Genomic DNA, 19253 nt, shown 5'->3' with positions numbered 1-19253 from the left:
ATTGTATTTAAGGAGTGTCTTAAAGGAGAAGAGAGAGAGAGATGGAGAGGTTTGGGGCGGGGAATTCCAAACTTCAGTGCGTGGACAGCTGAAGATATGCCCACCAACGCAAGGGTGAAGGAGGTTGGGGACGTGCAAAAGGCCAGAATTAGGGTCAGAGATCTTACTGGGCTGGAAGCGGTTGCAGAGATATGGAGAAGGAGATGGCCATTTAGAATTTGAAAACAAGGATGAGAATGTTAACATGATGGCACTGTCAGGAATACTGGATGAAAAATAAAAAAGTATTGAATTGGCACAAGTTTGATGCCCATTTAAAGACAACTGAAAATGCACCTGAGGTAACTTTTTCTTTCATGGGATGGGGACATTGCTGCCAAGATCAGTGTGTGTTGTCCATGCCTAATTGCCCTTGAATTGAGGAGGCCATTTCAGAGGGCAGTGCTGGGAGAGGAGTCACCTGTAGGCCAAACTAGGTGAGGACAGCGGTCTTCCTTCTCTAGAAGGCATTAATGAACCTGTTCCCGTGCTGTACTTTTCAGATGGGATTTTACAACAATCAACCAGATTTATTAATTGAATTTAAATTCCACCACTTTGGGATTTGAACCTGTGTTCCACAGAGCATCAGCCCAGGCGTCTGGATTACTAATCCAGTGACATTATCGCTACACCATTGATATGGGCTTCAATGAGGCAGGCAAAAAAGCTCATTACAGTGGCGGGTACAGGGAACGTGCTGAGGCATTGCGAGGGCATTCCAGTCATTGTTTGCCATCTGCAGACTTGTGTGTTTGTGTGTGATTTTTTCCCCCTCCTCCTCTCCTTGCTTTGTCCCAAAGAGTCAAAGTTTGGCAGCACTGCTTTCTTGGAAAAGCTCCACTCAGTTTGAGCTGCTGCATTTTAAGCCACAGTGTCAGACACAGACTGTCTGCATTTATGTGTTGTGTTTAGTAGAAATGGTCTTGAGGCATTTCACAGAAGCGATTATCAGACGTTTGACATGTGAGGAGATGTCAGAACAGATGGTCACAAGCTTGGCCAGTGACGTAAGTTTAAGGCGAGATAGGCAGAGAAGCAGAGAGGTTTAGGGAGGAAATGTCGGGACTCAGTGGCCAGGCAGCTGAAACCACAGCCAGGAGTGATGGAGCAAAGCAATTGGTCAATATGCAAGAGGCCAGAATTGGAAGAGGGTAGAGATCTCAGAGAGCTGTAGGGCTGGAGGAGCAGGGGAAGGTAGGAGAGGGGGAGATAGTTGGACAAGGCTGAGCAGAGATTTGTAAACGAGGACAAGAATTTTAAACTCAAGGTGTTGCCAGACTGTAAACCATTGTAGATCTGTGGAAATGATATTTGAACAGGACCTCACTGTCTCCTCAGTGAGGTCACATGTCCTGACTTTGGTGTGGACCTCCTGAAAGCTTTGGGCCATCACCAACTTTTTATCTATTTTGTGATGAACTCAGTACATTTCTAAACAAGAACAGCTGAGTCAAGGGGGACCCGCATTAGAGGGTCTTCAAGAATTGAAGAATAAACCCTACAGACCACTACAAGAATCTCCGAAGAAATACTGCTGAGGCTGTTTGACTGGGTGGGATGGTTGGAAGTGGGGGTGATGAAACCACCAGGAATACTGTTGGCAACCTTGACCCCAGTGCAGAATTTCAGCTTTTTTTTTTCTTTTTGCTTCTTGGCAGCAACTGATGGAGAGGCTGCAGAAGATCGTTAAACTCCCCCATCGCCTGAGGCCATCACAGAGCAGCAAGGTATGATTAAAGTAGCCAGCATGAAGCGGTGGGAATTGAACACCACAGGGAAGGGCCAATAGTTCAATTTTAAATGCTGGTCACTTTTTTTTAGATTAACACGGAGTACCGCCCAGAGTTTGCTCGGTGTCTGGAACCGCTGCTCTTCCTGAACCAAAGGCGTTCCGGATCGGTGACTGGAGGGGGCCCAGGCACTGGCATCAACAATGGAAATGGAATGTAAGCTGCAGTTAATGGCATGAGAATCAACAACAACTTGCATTTATACAGCAGCTTTGGTGTGGTGTAAATATTCCATGATTGCTTAAACTGCAGCATTATCATATAAAATTTGACATCAGACAACATAAGGAAATATTAGGGAAGAAAAATAGCATTTCCAAAGCGCCTTTCGGGAACTCTGGATGTGAACTGCTTTGGGACATTCAATGTAGTTGTTGTTATAATGAAGGAAGTGTAGCAGCTCATTTGCATGCAGCAGATTCCATAGACATTAACACGATAACAATGAAATAACTTTTTTTTGTGATTTTGATTGTGATATTGCCATTCTTGTACCGTGGGATCTTTCACATCACACCCAAGAAAGCAGACAAGGTCTTGATTTAATAATGAAAAGGGAGGTGAGAGGCAGGTCTTCAAAGAGCAGTAAAAGAGAAAGGGTAGAGAATTCCAGAACCTAAGGTGGAGGCAGTAAAGGTCAGCAGCCAATGGCGAGGTGAAGGAAATTGGGGATACACAAGAGGCCAAAACTAGAGGAGCACAGAGATTGCAGGGCCAGAGGACACATAGAAAGGGAGAGAATTAATCATAGAATAGAAACATATAATCCCTACAATGTAGAAGGAAGCCATTTGGCCCATCAAGTTTGCACCAACAACAATCCTACCGAGTTCTTTCTTTCCTTCTTTCACAAAGGTGATGAATACCTGTTGATACAGTGTTGTTCTGAGATCAATGGTGACACTCTGGTGCCTCACCTATTTTCGTGGCTGTATTTAATTTGCTTCCAGTCCACTGCTACCCCATATCTGAGATGTTCGATGAACCCTCTGCACAAACCCTTCACCTGAATTTGCCTAATTCAGTGCCTCAGCTTTAGGTTCTAGTCCCTCACACAATATACTTAAAGGAAAAGTTGTTCAGCTTCACTCGCACAGAGTGTGTAGCCCGATAATTCATTTCCAGCCACCTACTCGAGAGGGCCTGATAACGTGTTAAAACAAAAGAACGAGAAACTAAAGCAGGCCATTCGGCCCATTGAACCAGTTAGAATCATAAAATCCCTACAGTGCAGAAGGAGGCCATTCAACCCATCGAGTCTGCAGAGACAACGATCCCACCTAGGCGCTATCCCTGTAACCCCATATATTTGCCCTGCTAATCCCCCTGACACTAAGGGACAATTTATCATGGCCAATCCACCTAACTCACGTACCTTTGGACTATAGGAGGAAACCGGAGCACCCGAAGGAAACTCATGCAGACACAAGGAGAATGTGCAAACGCCACACACAAGTGACCTATGTCGGGAATCAAACCCATAAGACCATTAGATATAGGCCACTCAGCCCATCGAATCTGCTCCACCATTCAATCACAGCTGAACGCGGGTCGCTGGTGCTGTGAGGCAGCAGTGCTAACCACTGTGCCGTTCTACCATTCGATAAAGTCATGGCTGATCTTCCTTCACAAACCTCATATCCTTTCATTCCTTCTGAGTGCAAAAGTCTATCGATTTCAAACTTGATCACACTCATTGATTGAACATCCATAGCTCTGTGGCAGAGAAAATTTCAAAGATTCTCAACCCTCTGAACGGAGAAATTTCTTCTCATCCCAGTCCTAAATAGCTGAGTCATAACCTGTTTGGTTAGTTAATCTCTCAGGTGTAGACTCTGTAGGTGGGGGAAACAGCATTTCAGCATCAACCCTGTCAATCCTTCTAAAAATGTTACACTTTTCAATAAGATCTTTCATTCTTTGAAATTCCGGGGAATATGGGCCCACTGTGTTCAATCTTAGTAAAGGGTTTCTGGCCTCAAAGGTCTGTTGCTGAAACCTTGCCTACGCAGAGATTCCCCCATCCCAAAAAGTGAGGCTGTAGGAAACATCTGTATTTGAGATGGTGTGTGCAGTGTTACTGAGCCCACAGCTCGAGTCTGTGCTCAACTAAAGCAGAGCTGCATTTTATCAGATAACAGGTGGCGGCTGGGTGGATTATCTAAATACATGGAATAGTTATATTTCCAAGCTATGTCTGCCAAATCTGACAGTTCTTGGAAATGTTGATATGAAACAGTGCAGAGCTGTGGTGCTGCGTGGTCCATGGGGGTTGGGCATGCCCACACATTCCGGACTGTAGCAAACTCACTTCAATCCTTCTCTATTACTTTCTTCTCCATCCTTTCCTCTGTTTCTCTCCAGGCTCGGACTGGAGTGTGGTTCCATTGAGCAAACAGCCAGTGCATCTATAGAAGATAGTGGAATAGATGGTTCTGGGACATTAGCCCCCTGCTCGGGCCTATACTTCTTTGAGAAATTTGTCAGGGCATAGAGTCAAAGGTGCCATCTTTTTTGTTTAACCTAGGTCTGGTCTACAAAATCTCCAAATTATTCTGAGGAAGAACAGGGGATTTCTCCCTGATGTGCTCAGGAGAATATTTATCTGATAAACAATATCAGTGAAACAAACTTTCTAGTGTTATCTCAATGCTACTTGTGGAGTCTTTCTGCATTAAAATTGGCTGCCCTGTTTCCTACATTAACCACAGCACAGTGGTTAGCATTGCTGCCTCACAGCGGCAGAGACCCAGGTTTGATTCCCGATTTGGGTCATCATCTGTCTGAATGTACAGTCTGCACATTCTCCACGTGTCTGCATGGGTTTCCTGTGGGTGCTCTGGTTTCCTCCCACAGTCTGAAAAACATGCTGATTAGGTGCAGTGGCTGTGCTAAATTCTGCCTCAGTGTGCCCGAACAGGTGCCAGAGTATGGTGTCTAGGGGATTTTCACAGTAACTTCATTGACAATAACGAATAATCTTATTTCAAAAATATCTCATTGGCAATAAGACACTGAGGCATCCTGGGACTGTAAAAGGTACTGTACAATGCCAGCATTTTCCTTTCAAAGCTGCACATGATCCATTTGTAACTTGCTTTTAGGTGCAAATTGCTTGGTGGATGAACTACCTCAGGCAGCACCGTCTCACTCTGTAACCTCACAAGATGGCAGTCAGGCCCTCACCTACCTTTTATAGTCAGCGCTGCGGTGCAGCCTGTGCTCAATGGATTAACACGTTATCTGCTCTTTGTTGAGTGATGACGTCAATCCCAGTAATACTTTCCACATAAATCCTCTGCGGTTTTCAGCCCCACTTTCTTCTGCGAGTGACTGACAGGCGTCTCCAGTGGAGTGAGGCCCCCACAGGAGCAAGGTCTTGCCTGCTGCCACTATTTTTATCAGAATTTCAGGGAACTGACTGGGACACAATTCGCTGGGATTGTTTATATTTAGTCGCGTTGATGTCAGTATGTGGCCCTCACAAAGTGAAATAGTTACACACGGGACTCAGACAGAGGGGAACATCAAGGAGACCAGGGTCTGGAGAAGGCAAGGTAAATGCATGAGATTTCAAAGCAGGACATTATTGCCGGGTGACCAGAGAACTACAGACATTTCCATCACAGGTAAGATGCTGCTTGTGGTTTAATTTACTTGTTAATTCATTCTGGGCTGTCATCCTTGAAGGTGCAATGGACTGTTTTTCTGCACATCCTTTACTGCTGGTTGTAACCCCAGTGCTTCTGGCTCACCTTCACTTTGAGTGTGAATGCTTGTTCAATCACTCCTGTTTCCCTGTGAATATTCATTTTTCTCATTACTCGATTTTGTGCCGTGCTTTTTTGTATTGGAGTAATTGAAGGCTCACAACAGCAAATAGCTGCAGGAATCGGAATTAAGCACCCCGAATCTCCAGTCGCCCAATTCAGTTACACCTCACACTGTCACCACTCGCCTTGATATTTAACCTCATGGAATCTTCCTCAGGATTGAAGGCCTGGTGTAATCTGATTCCCCCAAATATGGTGTGTCTTACCATTTGTATTCAATGGCCATGTGTCACCTCCCTGTAGAATCCACCACCCCTAGGGCAAGTTCCGGCAGCATGACAATTCCATGATTTGCTAGCTAGCATGATGGCTTGAGGTTTATCCAGTGACAAATGGAATCATGCACTCCGGTATCTGGGTTTAATTAAGCCATGCTCTGTGCTAAGTTACCAGCTCAGAGCTGGAAAAGCAGTTGAAGGTGGGGTAGGTGAAAGGGGAAATAAAACGTCACCCATGAGTACTGTGTTATGATCACAGAATAGACTGTCTCCTGTCCTGTGTTGACAGGAGAAGGTAAGAGAGAAAAGAGTGATTTTATACGGCATCTTTCTGTTCCGAAGCACTAACAGTTATAATCTAGGAAATGCAACACCCAGCAAGACCCCATAAATAGCAGTGTATTAAATGACCAGATAATTAATTAATTTAGTCATATTAGTTGAGGGATAAATATTGGCCCAGGACATTGAGGCGAGCTTCCCCAGCTCTTCCTCGAATAGTGGGGAATGATATTTTACACTCGAGTGGGCAGATGGAGCCTTAGTTTAATGTTCGACTGACAGACCCTTGGGGGAGGTGCAGGTGCTCAAGAAACAGAATCTCAGCAAGTCATCAGCTTCAGGAAAAGCAGGGGCACAAGAGAAAGGGATAGATTTTTCTACTTGTAACTTTTTTCATTGTTGATTGTGAATGTAAACTAACTGGACCCCTGGATTTCATGATGTTTGCATTTTGCAAACATATATTCAGAGAACACTTCCGTTTTTTTCTGCAGGTTTTTGCAATCTGTATTTAACCGTGCGCCACATTCTTTGTTTTTTTTTTAAATACAGGAACTTGGTGGGCACAAAGACATTTCCACTTTCCGGTTCTCGTGCATCCATGGGGGACATGTCTCTAACAAACACAGTGACATGCAAGCCCACCTCCCATCGCTACATTAGCACCAAGGTCCTGCTGGCAGAGGGAGGCCACAGCCCTTTTATGGAGCATTGCCGGAATTACGAGAACTCGTTCAGGGTAAGGGAGATGTGGAATGAGCAGTGACCATAGATCCAAGTTTTTACAAGGCTGCAGCATCCAGTAGGTTTGGTTCAGAGGGAGACTGAATGCCTGTGGGATATGTCAGTGAGAATGACTGATCTAGGGACATCCCAAAGTGTTTTACAAATAGTAAAATACTTTTGCAATATTGTCACGAGGAAAATTGGCAACCGTTTTGTGTCTGGTAGGTCCTGAGGTTGTCAAACATGCGATATGCATGCAAGCTTTTATTTCCTTCCAATGTTACAAAATGCTACCAGATTTGGTCCTTAGCCTGCCCTGAGGTAGCCAATCTCAGCGAGACAGCAGTTTAATTGCTTCATTTGGTTTTGGAGCTTCTAGCCAGAATTGGTGGGGGTTGGGGAGGAAGGAGATGTTGGGGATCAGCCAGGGTTTCCACTTCTGACCACAATGCAGCGTGTAGAGAGTTTGGCTCTGAGGTTCTTTGTTGGTAACTATCCGGGCGACACCCATTGTCTTGGCTCACTCTTGAGGAATGGTCTCTTGAATGAGGTCACCAAAAGTCATGAGTGTGAGGAAAGATGTACCTTAGAAAGAGTTGACACCTCCCAAGAGATTTGGGGAGTGGAGAAGCTGGTGAGAGGACGTTTAAGAGCTTAAGAAATATTAGCAAGTACCTAGGCCTTTCCTGTGTCTGATCGGTGATTGTTGTTTGGCTAGGCCTTACAGACAGAGCTGCAGACGCTGAAAGATCAGGTGCAAGAGATGCATCGGGATCTGACCAAGCACCACTCGCTCATCAAGACAGACGCAATTGATGAAATCCTACAGAAATCGCTCCAGATGGAAACTCAGATCTCTTCCCAATACTCGTCTGTGGAGACCATGAGGACCATGTTTGAGGAGGTACAGCACAATGCTAATGGTTTTACCGTAGAGATTTTGTGCTAATCAGAAATGGGATTTTTAATGAACACTGGGCCATTGAACACTTCATTCAAGGGCTTTATCAAGCCAGACACACAACAGTGCAGAGTCACTGAGCAGAGACTGATAGCCAAGTTCTGCACACATGAGGACGGCCTCAACCGGAATCTTGGGTTCATGTCACACTATCTGTAATCCCCACAACATGCCTGGACTTCAAAATCTCACTAACTTTCCTGTCTGGAAACAAGACACATCTTTTTAACTTGTGCTTAATGCTATCTCTGTTCACATTGTCTGTACCTTTAAGACTTGATTAGCTGTAAAGACTCACATTCTAGGCATTATTCATGTAAATTGAGTTTGTATCTTTATATGCCCTGTTTGTGATTAGAACTCCCACCCACCTGACAAAGGAATAGCTAGTTCTGATAATGGCGTTTGCTACAAATAAACCTGTTGGACTTTAACCTGGTATTGTGAGACTTCTTACTGTGCTTTACCCCAGCCCAACGTCGGCATCTTCACATCACGTCTGAGTTAGACAGTCAGTTTTTAACCAAGTTAGTGGCAAAGGAACAGGAGTAAGCTATACAGCCCCTCAAGTCTATTATTTTATTTCTGCTCTGTACCTCAACTCCATTTATCAGCCTTTGCTCCATGTTCCTTACATAACAAAATTATTCCTTGATTTCCAGAATCCTCCACCTTTTGTGTTGAAAAGTGCTTGCTGATTTCACTCCTAAATGGCCAGCTCTTAACTGTTTGGAACTCTCCTATTGAGGCACATTTATGCAAAAACTAATTTCTTATCACATCCTTATAGCCAGTAACAGGAAAGGTATTAGGATCAAAGATGCCCATCCCTGTTCCCAGATCAACTCCACTCATCCAGCTTCTCAATCTTCTGTCTCTTTAGAAAGTCATTGAATTACATTTATACATTCACCTCCTGATTCCCCAACACCTGTCCACCACCTACAAGGCACAAGTCAGGAGTATGATGGAATACCTTCCACTAGCCTGGATGAGTGCAGCTCCAATGACACTCGAGAAGCTCATTCAGGACAAAGCAATTTGCTTAATTGGCACTCCTTTCACAAACATTTAATCCTCCACCACTGATGCACAGTAGCAGCTGTGTGTACCATCTTACAAGATGCACTGCAGTAACTCACCAAGACTCCTTAAGCAACACCTTCCAAACCATGACCACTACCATATAAAAGCAGCATATACCTGGAACACCACCAGGTATCTTGAATCTAACATCAAGGAAGAAATAGCGAGACATCTGGATATAAATTGTCTCATTGGAAAGACACAGCATAGGTTCATGAAGGGCAGGTCATGTTTGACTACTTTGGTGGAATTCTTTGTCCACTGCACATGTAATGTTCTCAATGGGAAACTTGTGGATGTGGTGTATCTGGATTTCCAGAAGGCATCCAAAGGCTGCTGCATAAGATATAGGTGCATGGTGTTGTGGGTAATATATTAGCATGTATAGAGGATTGGTTAATTAACAGAAAGCAAAGAGATGGAGGTAAATGGGTGATTTCCTGGTTGGTGATCAGTGACTATTGGTGTGCCTCAAGGATCAGTGTTGGGACCACAATTGTTTACAATTGGGGACCAAATGTAGTGTGTCAAAAGTTGCAGATGACAGTAAGATGAATGGCAGAGCAAAGTGTGCAGAGGGTGATGAAAGTCTGCAAAGGGGTATAGATAGTCTAAGTGAGTGAGCAAGGATCTGGCAGATGGCGTACAATGTTGGTAAATGTGAGGTCATCCATTTTGGTTGGAATAACAGCTAAATGGACTATTATTTAAATGGTAAAAAATTGCAGTATGCTTCTGTGCAGAAAGTCCTTGTGCTTGAATCACAAAAAGTTGATTTGCAGGTTGATTGATCTGCTTCTGTACTATAAATTCTATTTAAAAACTCCTGTCAAAAGGCAAGGTCTATATGATTAGGCGTTCCCAAGGATATGAAAGTCTGAAGTTTAAATGGTAAAAAGAAAATTGCAGCTGTGCAGAGGGACCTGGTTTGCAAGTGCTGCAGGTCATTAAGAAGGCAAATGAAATTTTGTTCTTCATTGCTAGAGGGATGGAGTTTAAAAACGGGGAACTTATGTAGCAGCTGTATAAGGTGCTGGTGAGGCCACACCTGGAGTACTGTGTACAGTTTTGGTCTCCTTACTTGAGAAAAGATATACTGGTGCTGGAGGGGATGCAGAGGAGATTCACTAGATTGATTCTGGAGTTGAGAAGGTTGGCTTATGAGCAAAGACTGAGTAGAGTGAGGCTATACTCTTTGGAATTCAGAAGAATGAGGGGAGATCTGATAGAAACATACAAGATTATGAAGGGAATAGGTAAGACAGATAGAAGGGAATAGATAAGATAGATAGAAGGGAATAGATAAGATAGATAGAAGGGAAAAGATAAGATAGAAGCAGGGAAGTTGTTTCCACTGGCAGGTGAAACTAGAACTGGGGGCATGGCCTCAAAATAAGGGTAGCAGATTTAGAATTGAGTTGAGGAAAAACTTCTTCACACAAAGGATTATGAACCTGTGGAATTCCGTGCCCAGTGAAGCAGTTGAGGCTACCTCATTGAATGTTTTTAAGGAAAGGATAGATAAATTTTTGAACAGTAAAGAAATTAAGGGTTATGGTGAGAGGGCGGGTAAGTGGAGCTGAGTCCATGAAAAAAAATCAGCCATGATCTTATTGGATGGCAGAGCAGGCTCGAGGGGCCAAATGGCCTACTCCAGTTCCTAGTTCTTATGTTCACCACCTGTAAGTTCCCCTCCAAGAAACTCACTATCCTGACTTGGAAAGATATCGTTGTTCCTTAACTGTTGCTGGATCATAATGCTGGAACCCTCCTTAATAGCATGGTGGGTGTGTCTACACTATACGGATTGCAGCAATTCAAGAAGGCAGCTCACCTTCCTCAGCCCTAGGGATGGACAATAAATGCTGGTCTAGCTAGCGATGCTCACATCCAATAAAATGCCTTTTTAGAAGTGCCCATCTCTGGAACCTGACTCTACAAAACTAATTCAATGGGTGAAAAAGTTCAGTCGCTGTTGTTGCCACCCCAAGCTGAGAGCAGCTAACTCATCAGAGACCACAGACTGACTGATCCTGATCCATGTCATTTAGCTACTTATCAACATTGATCCATTGTTGGAGTATCATTAACTGTAACTCTCCATTCCTGACTAGACAAAGACATGTTTAAAACGTGAGTGTTGGTCTTTGAGAGAGTCTGTTTGACAACATTGTCAATCATCAAAATGACAAAATGGATGAAAGAGAATTTGGAATACCAGAACTCATCCAGAATTCCAGCTCTGTCTATTCCTTCCTGGTCAACAAACGACAAAGTTGATCTTTCTCTACACCCTAACTATGACTGTAACACTACATTCTGCACTCTCTCCTTTCCTTCTCTATGTATGGTATGTTTTGTCTGTGTACCACGCAAGAAACAATACTTTTCACTGTATACTAATACATGTGTCAATAATCTAATCAAACCAATAAACAACATAACAGGGCAATCTCCATCCCCGCTCAAAGAACTTCCCTTTTTTATTGCTGTGGTCTTATGTGCAATGTGTAGGCCCTGCTTCAATTGTCTGGACTCACCTGAGTCACAAGGTTGTGGGTTTAAGTCCCACACTTGAGACATGAGCACAGAATCTAGGCTGCCAGTCCTGGTGCAGCACAAAGGGAATGCTGCACTGTTGGAGATGCCACCCTTCAGCAGGGGCATTAAACTGAGATCCCGTCTGCTCTTTCACATACATGTAAAAATCCCATGACACTATTTTGAAGAACAGAAGTAGAGTTTTCCTGGTATACTGCTCAACATTTATCCTTCAAATCGACATCACTAGAAACAGATTAGCCACCCATTATCATATTGCTGCTTGTGGGACCATGTTGTCTATTTCCAATATTTTAACATTGATGCATAGTGAATCTGAGGTCAGGATAGGTGCAATAATATAGATGCAGCTCTTTTGTCCTAACCCAACATGTCCTCAGCTGCCTAAGCTCCAGGCTAAATCCCTCTCCCTCCCTCTCTTCATTTACAATCCTCCCTAAAACCCTTATCTGACCAGTGTCACTTCTCCTAATGCTTCCTTCTTTGACCCAATGTAAATAATAGAATCCTTGCAGTGCAGAAAGAGACCATTCCGCCCATCAGGTTTGAACCAACCCTTACCCAGGCTTACCTCGTAATCCCACATATTTAACCCGCTAATCCTTCTAACCTATATATCTTGGGACACTAAGGGACAATTTAGCACAGCCAATCTACCTACACTGCTGTTTGGGTTATGCCTCAGGGTAACATTTTGGAGCATTTAATCCAATTTAAAAGTGCTAAAAAAAATGCAAGTAGTTATTGATAAGTATCGCGATCTTCATCATACAGGAAGGGTGATCTAATGCTGAATTTTCTTCCTTAGGTTTGGGAGGAAACATATCAGAGAGTTGCAAATGAGCAGGAGATTTATGAAGGTATTGATATATTTGTGCCTGTTTCTCACCCAGATGTTACTCATGTCTGTCTGGCTTGATTGATATATTTTTAATGTTGCTTTTTCCCATTGTGGGAAGAGGCAGTGAAATTTCTGCATAATTGTACCTCATCCTACTGGCTGGTTTTGTAAGATCGCTTTTGCTAATTGATAAATAGCCTAAGCATTCACTTCCAACATCCCCAACACACTGTAAATTCAATATGTAGGATTTATGAGATACACTGCAGAAACTCACCAAGACCTCTTCAGCAGCAGCTCTGACCCTCTACGACCTGCCACTATCTGGAAGGACAAGGGTTACAGGTGCATGAGAACACCACCACCTCCAGGTTTCCTTTCCAAGTCACTTTTCTTCTTAGGCAGTTCCTCGAGATCCAGGATTATTTGTTTCCTCTCTAGTTGAATGTGTACCAAGATGGCTGAGGGATCCACTGTGCAATCTTAAGGCTTTTACGCATGTGGGACAGATGCTTGAACTGTTGGATTGATGGCAGGTTTGTGACCTTTCTTTCAAAGCCTGGACTTCATCTCTGCTCATTTCCAAAGTCTCTTGATATGTTTGGTGCCTTCCCAAATGGGCCTCCTCCATTTCTATCAGTCACAAGCCAGGGTCTCCCATAGGTTGGAGAGTATCTTCAGGGAATGTTTTGAGGACATCCCTAAAGGGTTTCACTGTCTTGGGAGGCTCCTGCCCTGCCCAGTCTCACACCACATAGAGCTGGATATGTCGCTGTTTCTTCGTTGTCGCACCAGTCTGGTATGCACATTCACGTGATTGCAGTAAACACAGAATCCTCATATTTATTCCACTTTATATTTTCAAGCACAACTGCATGACCTGATGCTGCTCAAGCAAGAGAACACATACCTAATGACAATTGCTCGCCAGATAAGTCCGTACATCCGCTCGATTGCCAAAGTGAAGGAGCGTCTTGAGCCGAGGTTAGTCTTTTCCATCATACCTTCTCCTCTTGCCTCCAATTCTTGGTATTCATTTCCTCTCTTCCAGGTTGTGTGCATTACTAGAGTGGGTGCTTTGGACATCTGTCTCCCTCAGCTGGCCTGTTTCATTGACTGTAGAGGCATCCCAGCAAGTCTTCAACCAATTTCCAGAAACAGCAATCATTAATTCACAACTGGGACCACTGGGTAATCAGAAATGGGAACCTGGACTCAATCTTCTCTCCCCTCCTGAAATCCAGTGAAAATAAAAAGGAAACACTTCCACATGTTTATAATCTCATGAGGATAAGCTGCTTTCTTAAAATGAAAAAGGCTGAATTTGGAGGGCTCTTCCGCACTGTGCGGGGAGGACAGAAACTCCCCCCACCACTCCTCCCTGACTCCACCCTAACTAACTTTCTAGACTGAAAAGCAGCTGCCTTGTACATCAACTCCCCCTTACATTACCCTGACTGCATCTTTCCCAGGGCGAATTAGGAATCTTCCAAGGAGTCTGCAGGATTTCTTACTTTCCTCACCTTTTTCTTTGTTCTTACAAGCATGAGAACTAAGAATAGGAATAGGCTAACTGGCCCCTCAATCCTGCTCCTCCATTCAATGGCTGATCTTTTTGTGGACTCAGCTCCACTTACCCACCCGCTCACCACAACTGTTAATTCCCTTAGTATTCAAAAATTTATCTATCCTTGCTTTAAAAACATTCAATGAAGTACCTCAGTTGCTTCACTGGGCAGGGAATTCCACAGATTCACAACCTTTTGTGTGAAGAAGTTCTTCCTCAACTCAGTCCTAAAACTTCTCCCCCTTATTTCTGAGATCATGCTGTTTAGTTCTATTTTCACCCACCGGTGGAAACAACTTTCTTGCTTCTACCCTACCTATTCCCTTCATAATCTTACACGTTTCTATAAGATCTTCTCTCATTCTTCTGAATTCTGATGAGTATAGCCCCAGTCTGCTCAGTCTTTCCTCATAAGCCAAACCCCTCATCTCCAGAATCTATCTAGTGAATCTCCTCTGCACCCCCTCCAGTGCCAGTATATTCTTTCTCAGGTAAGGAGACAAAAACTGTACACAGTACTCCAGGTGTGGCCTCACCAGCACCTTATACAACTGTAACATAACCTCGCTGTTTTTAAACACCATCCCCCTAGCAATGAAGGACAAAATTCCATTTGCCTTTTTAATGACCTGCTGCACCTGCAAACCAGGTCCCTCTGCACAGCTGCAATTTTTTTTACCATTTAAGCTTCAGACTTTCATACCCTTGGCAACATCTAATCATATAGACCTTGCCTTTTCATAGGAGTTTTTAAATAGGAGTTTGAGGCCTTTTAAATAGAACTTACAGCACAGAAGTAGATCAGTCAGCCCAATGGGTCTGTGCAAATGTTTATCTCCACACAACCTTCCCCCGACCTTGTTCATCCAACACTATCAGCACAGCCTTCTCTTCCTAAGACTCTGTCCCTTTTACCAACACTTGGATTTTGCTCGTCTCTCCCAGACTGAAAGAGCCAAAGGAGGCGAAGGATGACAGAACTGATAACATGTTGAAGATTTATGACGAAAGCTCCATTGTGACAGCGGATAGTCAGCACAGGTAGGTCCTCTCTTGCGAAGTTGCCATGAGTATCATCCCTAATGGGTTCGTCCTGTGCATTGCTGAACCAGACAACTCAACAAGATTCCAAAGACTGTGGTGCATTTATATAGTGCCTTTCACAATCTCAGGATGATGCAAAGTCATTTATGGCCAATTAAGTATGTTTGAAATTTAGTCACTATTGTAATGTAGGAAATGGGACAGTCAATTTATACACAGCAAGCTCTCACAAACAGCAAACATTGATTGGGAGGTAAATATTGATCCATGACACTGTTCTATTTCAATGTAGTGTCACGGGATCTTTTACATTGGGCAGACAGGGCCTCAATTTAACTTCCAAAAGTTGCAATACAGCACCCCCTAAGTATTACACTGGAGCGTCAGCTAAATTATGTACTCAGGCTTCTGGAGTTGGGTTGAGCCCATAAACTTTTGTTCAAAGATGACTGCTACTCATTGAGCCATAGCTGACAGATCTGAAGTATCTGATCTAAGCCACTGCAGTATCCTTGGCCTCAGGACCTGTGGCTCAACCATCCCTTTCCTGATCACTATCTGCCAGGAAAAATATATACCAAAGTCAGATAGCCTACAGAATGCACAAACTAATCTGGCTAAGCTGCCAGTATGTCCAAAACATATACTGCACAATTATATCAATGATTAGGGGGTGGTGGCAGGGAGTGGCTGCATGTGTTTATCCTTGGGTAACTCCTGTCCCAAAAGAGTGAACTCATGGTTGCGCTGATCCCAATTCAGACCTCACTACAACAGTCAGTGTGATAATGAAATTGTGGGAGTGCTACTGTGCAATTACAATGCATACAGAAGAGATGGAATTATAGAATCCTACAATGCAGAAGGAGGCCATTTGGCCCATTGAGCCTGCACGACAACAATTCCACCCAGGTTCTATCTCTGAAACCTCACATATTTACCCTGCTAATTCCCCTAACACTAAGGGGCAATTTAGTATGGCCATTCCACCTAACCTGTACATCTTTGGAGATGGAATAAATGACCGATGGAAGCCATTTAGCTTGTGCTGCCAGTTCTGGCGCTTTGAAAGTACTATCCAATTAATTGTATTTCCCTGTTCTTTTGTCAGATACTGGCAACATTTTCCTCCTGAAGAATTTCTCCAATTTCCTTTTGAAAGTAATTACCAAGTCTATTTCCACCACCCTTTCAGGCAGTGAGTGCATTCCAGATCATAACAACTTGCGTAAAAGGTGTTCTCAATGGCTTGTAAATCTGGGTTAGCTGGTTATTGACCTTCCTGCCAGAAGAAACACATTCTCATACTATTTTCTATCAAAACCTTTCTTAACAAACAAAAAAGTTGTGTACGTACAATTTATAACTCTTTTTCGTTGATGTCGAACATTTAAGTTGGCAGTGCCTTGTGGTCAGGAAATAAATACATCACCAGCCACAGCACAGAGTGAAACATCATTAAAAGCCCTGTCTGAACTGAACTGATTATGACTAGGGGGAACGTGAGATGACCGGAAGTGGTCCGGAGGTGGCCCACTGAGCTGGAGAGGTGGACTGAGGAAGGGTGCAAATAAATCAACCAGAATTTCTACTCCTGATCACAGTAATGCCTGCTGAGAAGCTCTTGTGTTTGTCACTGGTGGCAGATTGGGAATTTAAGAGATGATGCTCACCATTGTTGAATAGCCTGCTGATCATGTCTGTCTGCTCGCCACCTGGGCAGGACAGCTGGATCTCAGCCGAGTAAAAGCAGCTTAAAAAGACAAGTATAATTATCAGAATAATAATTATTAAATCAATATTTGGATTCCCTTGTAGGAATGACCTCACCTGTGGCAGTGAAGACAAAGAAAGACTTTCTGACAACAAGGACAAGGTCATTGACAACCGAACTCTAAACATTCTGCCTGAGGACTCGGAGGCGAAATCCAGGGAATTGTACCGGACGACAAAAAAGAGTGGATTAGACAGCTCTGACAGGATGGAGCTCACCTCATAGCAAAGGAGCACGAGCGGCACACCAACTCCACTGAACTGTGATAGCCCCCAGAATGTAAATACAACGCACTGACTTTTCCATGGCTTTGATGATGTTCCCCACTTGATTTATGCAACTTCAGATCTAGTGCACAAGCAGGAGATTCATATTTAAAATGAGAATATTAGGTACCCGCAGATAAAAATACTGGTTTCATTATCTTTTAACACAGAATTAATCCCAAGTGACAAACAATAATCACTTGAATTTATATAGTGCCTTTTGTGTGGTACCACGTCCCTAGATGTTTCACAGGAGTGTTAATAACACTTTAACACAAGGAAGCATAATGAGTAAACTGTAAGATATCCTTATGTTGACGTTTGTTCTCATTCTGGTTTCCCTCATATTTTACATAGTCTCTTACAAGTCTGATCACAGCACGTACTATTTTAACATAAGTCTGAATTACAATGAGGGGTTTATCTTACACAGAGTAACATAGACATAATTAAGGACTGGTATATCCATGTGGAACTCAAAGGCAGGGAAAATGTTTTGATTTCTCACCTTTAAAGGCATGGGTTTTCAGTGCCTCCCCAAGGGATTATGTGGCTTTACAGGGTTGGGGATGGGGCTCAAGGAAAATGTGTGTAGCCAGAAGGTTGAACTGTTACCTTGTGGGACAGGCTCGGTGGGCTAACTGATCTTTTCCCATCTGACATTCTGTGCGATCTCATTCTTTTCTGAGTACATTTCCACAGACGCACCTTGTACACGTGACAATATTTCACTTGAGCTAATTGTGGAACCCTGATGGCGACAACATAAACTTAAATGGTGTGTAAATTGGGCCTAGTGTGAATCAGTTGTCCGACTCTCATCCACCCCATTTGCACAGGGTGGGTTAGGTTAAAAACGGGGTTTGGTTGCAGAGAATTCAGTTGTAAAGGGCAGCAGTGATGCTGTTCTCACCTGGGATCCATACTGTGCAGCAGGGGTTAGTGATTAGGACTGATAACTGAATATCTCATGTTACTGTACAGCTAGAAAGGCAGATGGTGAATCTACCAATCAACAAGGAGTAAGCAGGTATTAAACTAAGCAATGAAGTATAAGCAAATCAGCAAAAAAAAATTTTAAAAAAGCACAAATGCTACAAAGCTGAAATATAAAACAAACATACTGAGAAAACACAACAGATTTGTCAGAGTCTGAAGAAATGTTGTTAATGATGAGTTCTGATGAAATATTAACGCCTTTTCCTTACTGATCAACCTATGTGCTTCCAGAATCACTCATTTTTACTATCTGTTAAATCGTGCTTTAAAGACAATGCCTAATTTTTGTATCATTTTATTTTCTCCCAAGAATAATCAGATTCAGCATCAAAACACACTTGCACAAGTTGACACATCATGACAGTATCTAGCAGTTTCTGTAACGAAGCAGAACTAGCTGACACTGATTAGCCTGCTAATATAAATCTTGTGCAGCAATACATATGAAACAGGAACAGCAGGATCATCTGGTTCCATGAGCTTGCTCCACCATTCAATAAGGTTACGGTTGATCTTCTGCATCAACTCTACTTCCATGCCCACTCCAGTGTGGATGGTGACGCAGATTGTGCATCATGGATCCAAGACTGTGACTTGACACCGCAAACCCATGTGCCTCCTGAGACAGAAGCTATTGGCTGTCATATAATACATCCCTCCAAAGCCTGCCATTGCAGAAAGGTGGATCAAACCCAGGAAGCGGGAGGTCCAAGAGCCATTTATCTCAAAAAGCTCCCACAGTGTGACGTGGAAATTATATTCAGAGAGAATAGATGATTGCAGTTTTCCCTGATAGCCAAAAATCTACTGAAACAAAGAACAATACAAAACAGGAACAGGCCCTTTGGCCAAGCCTTCACCAATATGCAGTTTCTATCCCACTGTTATCCTTCTATTCACGTGTCTATCAAGATATGCCTTGAGCATTGCTAATATACGTGCTTCCACCAGCTCCACAGGCAGTGTGATCCAGGCATCCACCACTTCGCATGAAAAACTTTCCCTGCACGTGCCACCTAACTTACCTCCCCTCATCTTAAATATGTGCCCTCTTGTAGTTGACCTTTCTACCCTGGGAAAAAGTCTCTATCTACCCTATTTATGCCTCTCAATTTTGAAGACCTCTATCTGGTTGCCCCTCAGCCTGCATCTTTCCAGTGAAACCAGTAAACATTCACACATCTCTGGAGTGGAGAATTCCAAAAATACAGACCGTCTGAACAAAGTCATTTCTCAACTCTGTCCTAAATGGCTGACCCTTA

General features: G+C 43.3%; 1 protein-coding gene across 2 annotated transcripts in view; it reads left to right on the top strand.

Moving 5' to 3' along the window:
• rnf207b (ring finger protein 207b) overlaps positions 1 to 18207 on the top strand; it is a 40978-nt gene extending 22771 nt beyond the window's left edge. For both annotated transcript variants that reach the window (XM_080215409.1, XM_080215410.1), the window contains exons 10-17: positions 1701 to 1769; positions 1864 to 1988; positions 6718 to 6904; positions 7610 to 7795; positions 12309 to 12360; positions 13208 to 13325; positions 14854 to 14949; positions 16771 to 18207. In XM_080215409.1, the coding sequence (XP_080071535.1) occupies positions 1701 to 1769; positions 1864 to 1988; positions 6718 to 6904; positions 7610 to 7795; positions 12309 to 12360; positions 13208 to 13325; positions 14854 to 14949; positions 16771 to 16951 (1014 nt within the window). In that variant the 3' untranslated portion in view covers positions 16952 to 18207. The remainder of the gene's footprint in view (positions 1 to 1700; positions 1770 to 1863; positions 1989 to 6717; positions 6905 to 7609; positions 7796 to 12308; positions 12361 to 13207; positions 13326 to 14853; positions 14950 to 16770) is intronic.
• The last annotated feature ends 1046 nt before the right edge of the window (positions 18208 to 19253 follow it).

The sequence above is a fragment of the Carcharhinus amblyrhynchos genome, chromosome 30 (genome assembly GCF_965287045.1).
Source record: "Carcharhinus amblyrhynchos chromosome 30, sCarAmb.v2.hapA, whole genome shotgun sequence".
In the NCBI taxonomy this organism is placed as follows: domain Eukaryota; kingdom Metazoa; phylum Chordata; class Chondrichthyes; order Carcharhiniformes; family Carcharhinidae; genus Carcharhinus; species Carcharhinus amblyrhynchos.
The sequence above is the reverse complement of the archived record's forward strand: the minus strand, read 5'-3'. Positions and strand labels throughout refer to the sequence as shown.